General features: G+C 43.1%; 1 protein-coding gene across 1 annotated transcript in view; it reads right to left on the minus strand.

Annotated features, from left to right (window-relative positions):
* Nucleotides 1-8,244: 8,244 nt before the first annotated feature.
* The window catches only part of LOC308122355 (teashirt homolog 1-like), a 32,356-nt gene continuing 24,139 nt past the window's right edge, over nt 8,245-16,461 (minus strand). The window contains exon 3 of the mRNA XM_080484124.1: nt 8,245-12,835. Coding sequence (XP_080340250.1) covers nt 9,495-12,835 — 3,341 coding nt within the window. The 3' untranslated portion in view covers nt 8,245-9,494. The remainder of the gene's footprint in view (nt 12,836-16,461) is intronic.

A 16,461-nucleotide genomic window follows, 5' to 3' on the forward strand; every position in this document is an offset into this window, starting at 1 on the left:
CAGCAAAATTAAGAGTTTGAAATGATCGGTGTCCACCTGAGTGAGAGTCAGCTTCACTTGTGCAATACAAAGGAGTTATGTTCTTCTGCAAAATACACCCTTGGAAGAGGATCATTTAATAAGCTCTTTGGAGACTTTTAATTCATGTGCACAAAGTTGAGAGAACAAAAGGATGATAACTGAAAATCGCAGCTGCTTTTAAACTTGTCTAAAAGAAAAAATGCTTTTAAAGGGAGAACAAATACAAACTTTTAACAAACATATATAACATATATATTAACTACGAATAATGATGCAGAGCAAGAAGAATAGCCAAACCAAATCAGAAAAACAATAAACTTTAGCCCAAAAACCAAAGTTGCAACATTTGCAGGCTATATATACAGACTTACCAGATATTACTATCTATCTAGCACTATGGATCCAAGCAGCTATAAAGAATGTTAGAATGTAAAAAACACCAGCATTAAACCAAAAATTAGTCATGCAAAGTGGTAACATCACAGCTTTTCAGATTCTAGAAAATCATTGTGGGATCACAGGACATGATAAAGGGAAGTTGTTTATAAAAAGTACCCGGCAGTGATTAATATTAATGTCTCAACCACACATGTATAAAATTACAGTTTCTTTTCCCCCACCAAACTGATCGCAATACTGTAACTGACCACACGCACAACAGTCTATTTCCTTGTGTGTGTGTGTGTGTGTGTGTGTGTGTGTGTGTGTGTGTGTGTGTGTGTGTGTACCACATACTAAAACCACAGAAAATATCCAATGCAAACAGAGCACTGGGAGGGTTTTCAGTGGTCTGAGCAGTCGGGCGTCATGTAGTCCGTGACACCATAGCCCACTGCAGCCCTGCAGAACTTGATCATTACTGACACATGCCCCACTGTGTCTCTAACTTGAATGCAGTCCAACTCAGAGTGAGTCATTAAAATGCCAGAAGGCACAGGTGAAAAGAAAAACACTATTGTCCCTACAAAAAAAATGCACAAAGCCTCTCTGCAGTATCATAAACCCATGACCTTATCCTAATGTTGAAGCACTTTAAAATAAGAATTTCATAATGTTAAAACTCCTTTTAGAATTTCTACTACACATTCTTTGGGATTTCCTGTGTTATTGTATTGAAGGATGCTTTTTATTTGTATTTGCATGCAAGACAAGCACAATCATCTTATCCATTCTGTCTTATTTATTCAGAATAAATATGGCTTTGCAGCACATAATCATTACTTAAAAAGGATTCCTCCACTTCTGTTATTGATTTGCGGCTTCCCTGCACGTCTCCCTCCCTCCCTCTCTCTCTCTCTCTCTCTCTCTCTCTCTCCCCCAGGCTGCTGCACTTCCTTCCTCAGTTCTTCTTGGCGCCTCTGACAGTAGCGCGGCACATATAGACACTGCTGCCTTTGCATAATGCGGATGCGCCTTCTGTAGGTCGAATGAAGCTCCTTCGACATGTGTCAGAAGCTCGCCGTGTAGGCTTGGACTAATGATGGCACAACGGCCAGCCCACTGCCCCTCAGCATATGCCCACTCCTCTCACAAATGTGTGTGTCTCTCACTGTGTGTGTGTGTGTGCACAGGGGGTGGCAGGGTTCGTCATGCTGATTAAAAGCACCCCCCCCCCCCCCCCCCCACACACACACACCCACACACGCACACACACACACTTCCTCGCAAAGCCCCTCAGAGAAAGACAGCAGGGAACATGAACCACTGTCAGGTTGGCCCAGATGAGGACACAGGATCCGTGTCACCTGAATTTACCGGCCTAATATGACAGCCAAGTTGTGATCCCTTGTCTGGGACGTGTCACGTTTGCAGAGTTTGGGCTTATTCTCATGCAAATGATGTCAGGTTTGGACAGAATGTGAATGAGACTCGTCACACTGTCCAAGGGTCTAAACCCGACCGCATGACAGTGGTTTCCCGCACAGCTCAAGATGAAATAAATACGACATTTGACATTCAAACCTGGCAACCAAACCCAGGAATAGTTCAAAATAATGAGGAATTTGCGAGGGGAACCACAGCACCACGAGTGTAACCTATTTACTTTTTTTCTGACGTCCTAAATAGCACATATTGAAGCTTCGATAGGAACACGCAGGGTTCCTTATTTATTACACAAACACACACATACACACTCTTCAGCGCCAAGATTTCACTCCGGAAATATTAAGACAGATTTACCCTTCACAGGAGCAGACTCTGAATCGGATAATTACATCACATCCAAAGCACTCAAATAACTACAAAACATCCACAATGACAAAGACGAAGCAGGAATCAGACTTTTTCTGCTCAGGAAGAATTTGTGTAAAAAAAAGAAGGTTAAAGCCCGACAATAAAATGTCCAGTGTGTCTGAAGAGCTTTCTTTACAGCACTTTTTCAATTAATTACTTTAAAATGGACAAATTATAGGAGCCTGCGCGTAATGACACACTTGTACATAAATGTCTTACTATTTCAAGACACTTTGACACAACGACGACAGCGCGGCGCCTCACACCTGTGGGCTCGGCAGCGGTGGAAAAGGCCTTTGATAGATCCTAAAAGACTCTCCATCCATTCAGAACGGTGGCAGCCGTCATTATTCTCAAAAGAATCCACTTTGTCACTTCTCCATTCTTCAAGAGGCTCTCGCTCGGCCTGATGAATTATGTCGTCTGTATCTTCCAAAACAAGGCTCATTGCTGACAGGTACACAACACTTTACAAGACGCTCTTGACTGCCTGCAGATCTCAGCGGGGACAAACGTGTCAACAAGAAATCGGATTCAACTCTCTGTCCATGACGAGGCGTCTCGGGTGATTTTAAACCTTCACTTTCTCTTCAAATCCAGCGTCGACTCTGATTTTTTTTATTTATTTATTTTTTAAACAAAAATTTAAGGTGCTATATTGTTTTTTGCTGTCAGATCGCCTGCAGCACAAAGAAATGAGTCTGACACCTCGGGTGTATTTATTTGTTGTGTGAGAAGAGTGTGGGTTTACTTCTGATTGACGCCTGGTGATGTCAGAAGCCTTTGAGGAGGGGTCGTCGTTTGGGATGACGTGATCAACTGCACTGACGAGGAGGTCACACTTGGATCTGTCGGGAGGAAATCAAACAAACAAATGACTATTTGGAAGACGATTTAAAGTCGCTCTTCAGAGTAGTCTAAGTGAGAGGAGTGAAATTCTGTTTACTACTATTTATAGCTGTGTCATTACTAAATCATTTTTCTATTAATAGTTATCAATACCATAAATACATCAAATATGTATTTATTTGGCTGTGCTTCAAGATCATACGCTCATCATTGCGGCTTTGAGCCATTCGGATCTTATTTGTAGTGGTTATGATCAAGTTAAATAAAGAAATCAGGTCGTAGCTCATAGCTTGGTCACAGAATTAAGCTCAAGGTTCACAGACTTTCTCTTCTCCACATTTGTTTTTATTTTTCTCCAACATCCACATTTGATTGTCCTCATCTTACCTAAACCACGTGTGTGTGTGTGAGAGTGAGTGAGTGAGTGAAGGCCTTCCTGCAGCAGCTTAAGAGAAAGCCACCTTTGTCCCTGTGCACAGCACTGCAGCAGAGAGAGAGAGAGACTTACCAGATACCTTCACGTGTGGAGTCGGGCGAGAGAAATGTGAGAAAGCGAGGTGTTGCCGTTGCGGCGCCGTGATCAACGCGAGGGCGACTGAAAAGCAGCGGGAAGGGACGGGAGAGGACGAGGTTAATTCGGCGAATCCTCGCTGTCGGCATGAGTAGACAGGATACGCGTGTCACGGGGACTCAAACACTGCCTGCGCCTCTGCGTGCGTCTCGCCGACATGTCATACTTCATGGATGTACAGATGTTCCTTCTCAGTACCAGAAGCTCTCATTCCAGCTCAGAGTGTTCCAGTTTGATTATTATAAATGGATAACAGGCTGCTTCACGACGCCTCTTGTCATAAACAGCCTTTTGTTTAACATCAGATGTGCGCCGCTGTCTTGTGAGGCTCTGTTCGCCTGATAATGGCGATGACATGGAGCCAATTTATTTCATGTTGTTGTTTTTGTTTTTTTCTTAAAGCAAACAAGAATCATGAGAGAACAAACGAAACACTGAATGTCTGACAGAGTCATACATGGAGCTTTTGTAACTGTCGTGACAAGACAAAGACGGCTTGTTTTAGAGCCCATACACACAAACCAAGAATTAATGTACTGACTAAATGATCCTGACAATCTCGCAGTATATTTGCTTCATTAAGAAAGCATGAATTAAAAAAAAAACAACAACATTTTAGACTGTGTTAGATTGTATAGTTTGCTGTATATTTTGTACCAAACAATAAAAAGCAGTATCGGCAGCCTTCAGAGTATTCTAATCCATCCATCCATTTATCTTCTACACTGTTTTATCAAACCACATTGTCGCGGGGAGTTGAAGCCGAGCCCAGCTGTGTATGGCTGAACCCTGGATACACTCTGGACAGATCACCAGTCCATCGCAGGACAAACGCACAGAGCCTGACCACCACACTCACATTCACACTAAATGGACATTTAAGCATCACCAATTAATTTCACAGTCAGATAATGGACTGGAACCAAGTTCAGTCACTATGAAGCCAGAATGGAAACCATTACACCGTCATGTGGCCCAAAAGTTCAACTTCCACCTAATAGATGAACACTTTGGTGTACCAGCTCATTTCAATGAGGTTAATTTAAAAAGCTCAATGGTCATTGAACATTTTAATCAATTTAGTAGAAAATAACTTGTCTATGTGTTCTTTACTGTCAAGTTGTTATTGAGGTCGTTATATATATTCGAATGAAAAAACATCAACTTTATCATCTCATGTGACAAAATGAACACATAAAAGGAAAAAATAAATTAGATTTCATGTTTTTTTTCTGACATTATTCACCGCTGGGGGAAACTTAAAGACAATTGTTATAAATTTCACCACGCGTTTCCGTTGAATCCGCCAGCCTGGTTTTACACATCGTCTAACTTTCTGTGCGTACACTCCGGCCCAGTGCGCCATCACGTGTGACTTTTATTGTATGCGACTCGTCTCCTGCATTCCTCACTGCTGCTTTTTATGTTTCCCTGCCACAGAGAACACGCTGCAAGGCACTGAAACTCCATTGTTTCTTGGGAGAAATGCCTCGGGCTAGTGTTCAAGAGCTGCGTGGGGTGGGAGCATGTCGACTTAAATACCTTCGGTGGAGACATGTCACGGCCTCTTTTATCAGGTGTCTCACTGCCTGAACTATAAAGCTCAGCTCCGCGTTAAACCATTAAGTCAAATCCTGACTTTTTATAACAATGTTTTATATTTCTCTCGTTTCCAGGAGGGGGATTATGTCTTCATTTGAAATTACTCATGCACATTTAGTGACCTGGGACTCATCCCAAAAAAAAAAAGGAAAGAAAAACAAGGAGTATAATATTTATCTAACTGTGCATATAAACGTGTCACATCAATGTAGTGATATGTAAGAAAAGGAAAAAAAAACGTGCCATGTTCAAAAGAAACAAGGCTGAGTTTGATATAGTAACAGCGACTTTTTTTTTAACACATGAACAAGTTGTATTGCAAAGTGACAGGTATTATCACGCTGACAAACACAAACTAATTACTTCAATAAACTTTGCTGTTGGATTTCTTTGTCTAGCGACTGCCATCACTGGCAGTTTGGTGATTACGCATATCAAAGATACTGCTTGGCTTCTTGGAGCGGCCGTGAAATAACAAGTAGCTCACGGTAGAGATTGTGAATGCGAGTTTGAAGTCTTTGCAATTTATGAAAAATTAATGACGATGCTACTTAGTTATGCCAAGTCAAAGTTTTAAAGACCTTTTAATGTTTGAGCCAGGCATCTTGGAACATACAGTGTGTAATATCTTAAGCTTTTTGCCTTCATTAATATGCTGAGTAAGGCTAAAAAAGAAAGATACATTTTGTGACGTCCAACATGTCCGAGCCCGTTCAGTCTTGCAATATGAGCTTACACCACAAGGTGGGGTATAGAGTCAACCAGACAGCTTTAGGAAAAGCTAACAGAATAAGGACCGAAGCTCTTGACTACAATGCAGTAATGCGGTCAACATGAGGCGAAGTAATCAGAATTTCCTCACTGGACCTGATCTCAACCATGGTCACTCGAAACCAAAAAGAAAACCCTTGGAAAAAAACCAACTATAACATTTGAACAATATCCTGAGAAACAATATCAAATTCATTTATTAATCCATGAACTTTCCTTTATTAATTTTGCTTTAAGCAATGCTCAAACTAAAAGAGTTGCAAATCACAAAAGAGCATGTGGGCCATAATGTTGCTGCTGTGATTGCCGTTTCTCAGTATAGATGAAAACACGTCATCCACACAGGAAACACTGTTGCAGAGCTGCAGCTACTGGTTGAAATGTGCAGTTAACACGTTACACTGCATGCTCCAATGAAAATTAAACTTGGGTGTCCTCAAATCTGCCCTTAGTTAATCCCAACCATACGGCAGTGGATCATTCATTACTTTCTCTCTGCAACACCTAAAAAAGCTCAGATTGCAGAGCCTGGAGGCCACTGGAAGGACGCTTTATCATCGCTGTGGTTCCCCTTGGACAAAAGAAAATGTGGTGCTTTTTGGGGGGAGTTATTTGTAGTTGCAGAAAGATTTGAGACGGAGAAGTTCACAACACTTAAGTGTTTTGTGTGGTCACAATTGAGACTCTTCGGGAAAACCAAATCCGACTGACAAAATAAAAAAAAAATGTTATAGGCTAAAAGCAAGCTGCACCAGTCTCCAGAGTAGTTTGAGACTAGGTTTCTGTTTTCATTTTGATTAGATAAGCGCAAATCTTTTTTCTTTTTTGTAGCCTCATAAATGCTTGTAGGATTCGTGCCAAACAGAACAACAAAATAAGAGTCAAAATGCGAAAGCTTCAAAATTAGAAGTGGTTTTTTTTTAGTGTTTATTGCATTTATTGTTTAAAACAAAACAGGAAAGTTCAGTAGAGTCATGTTAAAAACAGACCTGAGCTTTCGTTTATCACTCAATAAGGTAACTGGGAGATTTGGTAAACAAATCCCTTTGTGTCCCATTTATATTGCCCACGTTCGCAGACCGTGCTGGTGCTCGCTGGGTGTATGACTAACTCTCAGCTGACGGACTTGGGAGGTTCTTTGGAGCTCCGTTTCTGGCCCGCTGCCCTCCTCAGTTTTGATTCAGCAGCACAGCAGTGGACTCAGCTTCCCCCTTTATCCCTAACAAAGCGAGGACAAAGCCCAGTCTTAAAAGAGCGGCCATTACTCTCACCCGTTGGGACCCAAAGCACCGCCTGCCACCTGAGGACATGAACCTGCAGCCGTGTCAGTCAGACGTATTGATCCAGCGGATTGATTGACAGCAGTGGACCCTTGATACTTGTTGCAGAGTGTGTAAAATATTGGTCCGAGCTGGAGGAGCTGTGGGTCGCAGCAGGAAAGCTGCCGCTCCCTCAGTGGCACCTGGAAACTGTCCAGGTTTTGTTCTGCAGCAAACCCCCCCCCCCTTCGAGAAAGGGAAAAAAAAAAAAAAAAAGGATTTGATGTGGCTGTCACTAAGAAGGTGGCTCTTTATAACAGAGAAGCCTGCCTGGAAAATAGTTGAGTGAATGCTGGTTTGTACCCAGTGTTCCCTCCCTGAAAGTTTTCTGAGTTGTTCAGATTCGACCTCATTTCAGCCGTCAATCTGGGAAGGACACAGTTTGGTTCAATCATCCAGAGGAAATCTGGGCAGCTGTTTGTCTGCTTCGGGAACGTTGAAGTGCTGTCAGGACCTGGGCTGCCTCATACGACTGCATCTTACCAGATTATAGAAAGCTTTAGGGGAAGTTTAGTGTAAATTAAAAGTCCAACAGCACAATGTTACTGCAAATCTCATAGCTTCACAGATGACTAATTTGACAGTCAATGACCCAGAAAAAAAAAAGAAGCTGAAATCGAGCCTGTGTTTGTTTAAATACAAAATATTGAAAGTATAACTACATGATTATGTGCAGGCTTGTTTTACATGTTTCAGCTTCAAGGAATGTCATGAGGTGACTCACAGAAGCTGTTTTTGAATCGTGACCCATGAAGAGTGTGGCCCATGAAAACATACTATCGACCATTAAAGAAAAGGAAGGGAATAAACAATAAATAAAATACTGTCTGGAAGTGACATCGCAGTGAAATCACACAAACACCACCATTTAATCCAGGACATGGAGTTTATTTTTACAACTGAAGATAAAAGAATGCCATTCTGAATAACTGGGTTGATGACAAAACCTGGAGATTTGTCATTAGAGAATGATTTTTTTTTTTTTTTTTTTTTTTTTTTTAATGTTATGTACAGTGCCAAGCATCCGAGCAGATGCCAGTAAGTTCAGTCATTTTTATGTAAACCACACAGAGGGACCTACTCTTTACTGGAAAAAAAAAAAAAAGGACTCTGCGGTCCGACATTATTCTGTAGCTATATACATCCCCAACCCAACCACATTTGTCTAGAAAATAACATTGTAAAAATGCACACAGTACAAATAATGGTGAACTGTAAAGAGCAAGATATGCTGACATACATGTATACATACTTGCTGATTATTCATACAATAAGTTTTAAACTTCATTAACTTTACAACTGTATCTTCACAATAACAAAATTGGTAGCCTACTAAAGCAAATACTGTACACGTTGAACCACCACAAAATTATATTTTTAGAGAAACAAAGATTCTTAACATTTTATAGAAATTTGTGGGATTTATGGACGAACAGAAACGAGCTCCCGTTATGTCGATCAAAGGGAATTATCACAGAAGTCATGTGTCGCCCATTTTACTCATACATTTCTTCATTAGTTTACACTTACTTAAAGTGCTGTGATCACCTTAACATTTTAGAATACCATCTTTTATCAGAGACTTTGCTATAGACAGTTGTATCCGAAATTTTTATTTGCTAAAACAGGGATATCGGTTTGGTCATGTTTGAAATTTCCTTAGACATTATATATTCACTGCTTGACATAAAAAAAAACATGCACAAACAATCTCATAAATAATATGCAAGTTGTGTTGAAATATATTCATCTTAAAAAAACAAAACAAAACAAAACAAATTTCAAAAGCAGTGAACAAAGTAAGAGCATGGTCCAGTTTTTAAACAACAGACTATTCCTAAAGGCTCAGTTAAGATGCAGTGCATTGGAAAAGCAACAATCAGTCAATGACTATATAGTGCCATGGCTGCTGCACCAATTTGGTACAGTTTTATCACCGAAATATTCAACCATAGCAATGTGGCTAATAATCAACTGAGTAATTAAAGTTTGTGGCATTAAAGCTCCCACATTTGCATGTGTCATAACAATGATCAATACGGTTGTGGCACTACGTGTTATGACAGATTGTAGCTTAAGAGTTATAGTGCAACAGTAACCCGTCATGCTATCAAGGTTGTCCGACTTCATTGTTTATCAAATTTTTCTAGCTCTTTCACAAACATGATATGGTCCTCTGGCGACTTTCCGTGCGTTTTGCAAAGGTGCAATTTGATTGCATGTTTGCTCACGAATGTCCGATTGCACATCTTGCACTGATAAACTGAGCCAGTGTCTTCTTCAGTAAGTCCGGACGACGTGAAAGTCTTGTCCTCTATTCTGGTGACCGGCTGCTGCTCTAATAAATCTATGGACAGCTTGGAGAGGTCCTTCAGGGTAAACCCAAGGTGGGACTCCAAATGGTGTATGTAGGATGTGGGAGTCCTGAACTGGGAGGCACAGTCACTGCACAAAAACATAGGTTGGCCAGAGTCAATATTTTTCAGGAACTTTGTGCCTCCTGTCCGCTTTAGCTGGTATTTTACATTGGCCAGCCAATGTGAGATAGTGGTCATAGAGAGACCTGTGAATTTACAGATGTGGACCCGTTCTTGGGGTCCCAAGTCATTAATTAGGAACTTTCCATCAGGAGTCTCCCTCAGACTGGAAACAAACTGAGCCTGGAGAATCAGGAGGTGCTGGGGGTTCCAGTTTGACTGTCGGCCTTTCCGTCTTTGGATAGGAGACAGCTCCTCCATTCCATCTTCAAGAGTACAACCGTCGAGGTCCGACTTCTCAGAGACTGACGACGGGGTTGTGGACTTTGGAGTCAAGCGGCCTGTCAGGTTTTTCACCATGTCTGATATATCCATCAACGCATTCTCCCTCAACGGTGGAGATGATGCTTGAGAGAAGGTTTTGAAAACTGGCTTGGTGTTGTTCATGTTGTTGTTTGGCATGGCTGGAGTACTCTTTGCTGTAGCTCCATCTTTGTTTTTGGATTTTGTCAAGTCCATGGGCTGATCATCCTCTTCATTGTGGTACTGATTTGCGGGGTCTGCTTGCTTCATCTGAGGGGAGTTGCTGACCTTATAAAGCATGGAAAAGGGATCTACGAAGGACGTAGACACTTTTGAAGCTTTCCCTAAGTGGTTGTTCATGATCGATTGCAAAGCACTGAGAGGATTGACAAGAGGCTGCTCAGGTGAGTGATCTGTGATGATGCTCAGGTTACTGCAGCCATTGCTCACAGTCTTTTTTGGTGAATCAACCTCGCTCTTTATCTGGATAGCTACTTTGCTCTCTGACTTCTCCCCTTCGTGGCTTCTCATCTCAGCCTGATCCTCGACTGTGCTTTTCACTACTTTTGAGAGGGTTTCTAGGTTGGGTGAAACATCTTTGTCTTTAGGATTTGCCAGTGGAGACTTTGCAGATCTACACTTGTTCTCAATGGGCTTTTCTTCTTTTTCATTCTTGACTGAATTTTTTCCTGTCACTTTTTCTACAAGCTCCTCCATAGCTAACACATTACTCCTTTGACTTGGCGGTGGAGAAGGACTATTTGGCGAATGGATCAAAGAGCCTAAATCAGTCGATATTGCCTTCAAATTGCTGCTACTGAACAAGGGTTGTACCTGTGGACTTGAGGCCAATGAAGATTTTAACGCTCCATGGAGCTGGTAGGCAGCATGAATGCTGGGGTATCCACCCCAGGTTGGTGTTCCTGTTTGAGCCTTGCTGATTGCACTTGAAACTGTGTTCTCTAAAGACTTCAGGATATCCAGCCCACCTTTAGGCGACTCTTCTAAGTCTTCCTCCGTGAGGTACTGGTAAGATCTGCCTTTACCAGGTTTATCGGCTTTTTCAGGGGAGTCTTCTTTCTCCTCTTTGATTTTTTTCTCTGTTTCCCGGACCTCCATTTTCTCCTCCTCTATCTCTTCATCTCGCCTTTCTTCATTTTTCTCCTCAGGGCTGGAGGGGGGCAATGGAGAGTCAGACTGAGATTTCCCATTGGGTGCTGGGAGGCGAGTGGTAGTGGGAGGCAACGGAATCGACTGAATTTTTTCTTCAATTACTGGATCAAACACTAACTGTTTGCCCTTTTTGGAAGCTGAATTTGTGACTTTAAGAAAGTGTCCCGTGACCATCATGTGGGCTGTCAGTTGCTGCAAGGTGTCATGTGAGCTGCCGCACTCCATGCATTTGAGAATTTGTGCCTTTCGTGCCTCAAACTGCCAAGTATAACTGGCACCATTTTGGTAACCATATCGATTGTTAGGCGTGACGTAGGGATTGGCCACTTTTTGGTCTTTGAGAGACTCGCCCATGACTATGCCAGATGAGACAGATTCTGGCGAGCTGGGAGACATCAAGTCTTGAAATGCTCTTTTTTTGGTTGGGGGTACCAGCTTTGAGGTAAGGGCTGGCATGGGTTCTTTTAGAGGCACTTTCTGATAGTGTTTTGTTTTGATCATGTGAACGCTGAGATCTTGCAAGGACTCAAAAGAGTGACCACAATACATGCATTTGAGAACTTTCTGGGCATCTTCTTTTCCTTCCATCTCCAACAAAGAACGTTTGCGTGGCTTGGACCACTTCTTGCTTCGATCGTCTTCCGTGTCTTTGTTGTCATCACGGTAGTGGCCCGTCTCATTCATATGTACAGTTAGGCCAACCAAAGTGTCATAGGCTGCGCTGCAGTCCTTACACCTAAACTTGCTGGCTCCAGTGAAAACCGGACCATAGAGCTTATTGTTTTGCCTGTAAAGCTGCACGGTGCTAAAAAGGCTGGGCTCAGGAAGGAGTTGGTACGGGGTATGCTGCAGGGTTTTAGCCAAAGCTGCCTGATGCCAGTCATAGGCTAATCCTCCGGTGCCGCCAGAACCTACATTGTTGCCACTGTTGCTCGACACTGTTCTTGCAGTGGCATTGCTGGTGGTGATATTAGTAGTGGCTGAGGTGTTGGTACTGCTACATTTGTTCTTCACATGGACAGTGCCTGGGTTGTGGTGACTGTTCAGAAACCCATTGCTCCCTTTGTGATTCGCTCCACTGCTGTTGCTGGCTGCAAAATGTTTCTCGTGTTTACTTTTCAGCATGTCCAGAGCAATGCTTGACCAGGATGCATCTGAGATCAGGTTTGCATAGACGGCTTTCATTTTCTCCAGACTGTCCTGCAGAGACAACCCGTTGACTGCCTCGGTGCTTTCCCCCACTTTGTCTTCCACTCTTTCCTGATCACTGAGTGAGGAAGTGGTCTTGAGCTCAACCAGCTGATCACTGGTGGTGCTGAGTGGGGAAGCGTACCCAGCGTCTGGGTTAGTGCCATTGCTGAGTGGAGAGTTTTGGCAGCTGTAGTGTTCTCTTGCGTCCTCATCATCATTGAAAAGGTAGTCTGCATCTTGACCATCAAGGGAAAGGCCATCGTCTTGTAGATGTTCCTCCTCATCGGTCTTGCCCACCATCAATTCATCTTCAGGTCCATAAGCTGCAAAGAGAATAAAAGTGACGTTAGATATTAATTAAATTTTGTGACACTTGTGATGCGAGAATGTGCTTTCACTATATGGAGGCGGTGAGTCCAATAATCCAAAGACGTTTTTTGTCAATGGTCCGAGGAGAGGACAAAGGATTGCAACAAAGTGGCAAACATCCACAGCCTGACAATGACAAATGTCCTCCTCAATGCACTGTCTAATGGCGCTATTGAACACTATAACTAAGGCAAGGGTAAAGAGCAGAGATGAGGAAGAAAAGATTCTCCTGGTGTATACCAATCTTATTATATTCCTTATTGTTAGTTTTACAGCCCATTTTTAAGTAAAGTAGCACCTTCGAGTAAGATATTCTTTCTACAATACCCAATTGTCTGTTTTGCTGATATACAGCAGCCAAAGTTCTGTTCCTGACTTTGATTTGCTTGATTTTTCCAACATGCCACACATACTATGGGTTCACGAGTAAGAGATAGTAGAGGAAAATGCCAGCTGCATCGGGCTTGCCAAGCCATGGTTGGCTGGAGTCAACTTGGCATCGGCTGTGGAAGTCCTCACAGCGTGATGCTAGGAAACGGCCAGTGGACATGACAAGCCGTGTTGTTACCGCCTGTGCTCCCTGAGTACTCGCAGCATTGAGTGTGCCATTTTAAAAAGAACACAGAGAAATTTATAGTGTAAATGGAAAATGGCTGCCTTTCTTATTTGCCATGTAACTTTTCTCAAATTACTGAAAAACAGAAAGACTTTGCTATTTAACAGCAAGATACCAAAGGAGGTAGATTTAGAAAGACGTTTATACAGGAGGCAAGAAGAGGAAAATAAGAGGGTTAAATATGCCAAGACAGCTTTCCCAATCCATCCCTCATAAAATGCTTGTCTGAGGTGCCAGAGTCAGTCTCCAGTGAGGAGGCAGATGTGCTGTCAGCTTCAAACAGCATGTAGCTCTCCATCCCATAATCGGAATGGACATAATACCTGATGTTTGCGAGGTGCCCATTACCGCAGCCTGGGAAAAGCTAGAAGTCCTACAGCTGCCTCGTGTGTGTGTGTGGGGGTGTGTGTGTGTGTGTGTGTGTGAGAAATCCACATGATCAACATGCGTCCTTCCTGTCCTTAATTAAACTATTTCTGTGCCAGGTTTGCTCTTAATTACACCCGGGCCATCGCGAAAACCTTTAATGAGTCTGTCTCCACGTTAGGGGGATTTTAACCTTTCGCCAAAGCAGCTGTACAGCCTTCTTTCAACCTGTCTCATCCTCCCCATCAAAGACCGCAGCCCCCTGTATTGAAATAAATGCAAAACTGAACCTATTCACAGTCGATGTGGTGAGAGTGGTTCGAGACAAAACAGGCTCGCTGACAAAGTGAGAGAAACCTGACAGCAGTACAAACACACATTCACCCAGGGAAAGCGGAGCAACACTAAATTCTACTCTTTCCCTGCCATCCTCCGTATGTTGCCTTGACAGGCATCAGTGTTAGGAGTGTGTCAGTGTCAGCCCGAGGTGTCAGTGTCCACACAAACAAGCCCGAGAGGAGGTGGGAGGGGTAAGTAACAACAACAAACACAAGTCAGCCATTTTTTTTCCCTCCCCCCCGCCCCCCCCCTCCTCCTTCTGCTCTAGCCTCCTCCTTCACCATCTGTGTCAGAAAAGCTGCGGGTGCCACCGCCGGCTAATAAGGCAATCAGAGATGGAAAAGATGCTGACACGGCGGCTTTCGAGCGTCACTCAGAACAAAAGAGGAAGAAGGAGAGGGAGGGAGGGCGGGAGGGATGGGGAGGGGATTAAAACGGGGGTGCAGGGGAGGGAGAGGAGGGAGCGAAGTGTCTGTTGTGGTTGTCAGTCAAAAACGTAAGCCCACTTTGTGCTGTCAGGGAGGATAGGGGAAAAGAGGGGAAGTTTTGAAAAGAGAAGAGGGAAAAAAGAAATGTGTTAAGGCAAGTGAACAAGAGGTGTGTGCGTGCATGTGTCCGTGGATATGTTTGGGTATGTGCATGCAGATCTGATGGAAGAAAGAAAAAAAAAAGACAAGGAAACAAGTTGAACAATAGAGTATGAGACATGAGCCAGAGAATCCAGTTACTTTGCTGCTAAGTGTGCACAAATTTGTGTGTGCGTCGATGTAAGCTAGGTGGGGCTGATTGGCTGTGTGTGTGTGTGTGTGTGTGTGTGTGTGTGTGTGTGTGTGTGTGTGTGTGTGTGTGTGTGTGTGTGTCTGGAGTTTCACAGTGTGTCAGGTGCAAGCAGGGATGCAATGTGGCTAGTGGGGGGAAAGCGAAGCCATCTGTGTCTGGAGAGGAGCCTGTCACTATTGTTGTGCCCAAAGTCCAGGATTTCCTGCTGCAGACAGGTGACACCACAGTAGGACATCCCCCAGCCTCACACACATGCATGCACGCACACACGCACGCACGCACACAAGCATGCACGCACATCCACACACGCTCATCTCTTCCCCAAAGGCACAGAACTGTGTGAGGTCCACACATGCAGAAGCACTCACAGCACCTTGATTTCATGCACGCTCGACACAAACGCGAACAAATGTGCCTTGAAACCTCAAAGCGCAGGACCTCGCAAACCTGTCACTGGAATCTTAAACACATTCAAACCTTTTTTTTTTTTGTTGTTGTTGCAAAATAGTCTCATAGTCATCGCAAGTTACCCGATTCAAACTCGAATGAAAAAGTGCCAGATATGAGGAATGTGCCTTCAATATGTCAGTTTGACGTTCGTCCAGCAGCTTTTAATAAACTCAATTTTTGCGATATCTGATGACAAAATGATTGCTGGACTTGAGAGAGATTCCACATTTATTTGGTCAGGAATTCTAAATAGTCTCTTGCACTTTTGTGTGTCCATTGTAAGACGTAGATGCCAAAATATTTGTAGTTTTGTGACTGCACTTCTTAATGATGTATAATCTTTTGAGCAAGCAATGTGTTTATTGAGTCGGAAGAATCAAACATACTTAACTGATTTTGTCCAACTTCTTACCAACATGTGCAAAGAATCAATGCAGTAGGATTGAAAATTGAAAGAAAATTGTAACTAATTTGCCCATTTTCTGGCGTTTGTCTTCAGTTAGTGCGCTGCCACAGCTCAGGGAGATGGAGGCTTAATTGAACTACAGAAACCGATTCCCTCAGTAATGTCACTGCTCATAATGGACGCAACAGACTGTTGAAGCCATTAGTCTAACTCGGAGTCAAAATGTTGAACTGATCCTCAACATGACTATTTTCTTTAAATTAGAGTTGCCTGTAGTATTCGCCAATTCTTGAAGACCCCAGTTTCAACCAGCTGGAGTCAAAGCGAAGCAAATGGAAGCTTTCTCTCACAGACAGGTTGATCGTAACTATGGAGGACCATTCAACAGATCATGGGGGATCGTTGTGTCTGTGGTTTTCCTCTCCAAAGCTCCCTCAACATCCTGCATTCTCACCACAGGAACTGGGGAAAACGTGTGTGTGTGTGTGTGTGTGTGTGTGTGTGTGTGTGTGTGTGTGTGTGTGTGTGTGTGTGTGTGTGTGTGTGTGTGTGTGTGTGTGTGTGTGTGTGTGTGTGTGCTTGGATGCGCTGCACTTTTCTGGAACTTTTAGTTTGAGCTGTAG

Source organism: Lipophrys pholis, assembly GCF_963383615.2.
Source record: "Lipophrys pholis genome assembly, chromosome: 17".
NCBI classification, from domain to species: Eukaryota; Metazoa; Chordata; class Actinopteri; order Blenniiformes; family Blenniidae; genus Lipophrys; species Lipophrys pholis.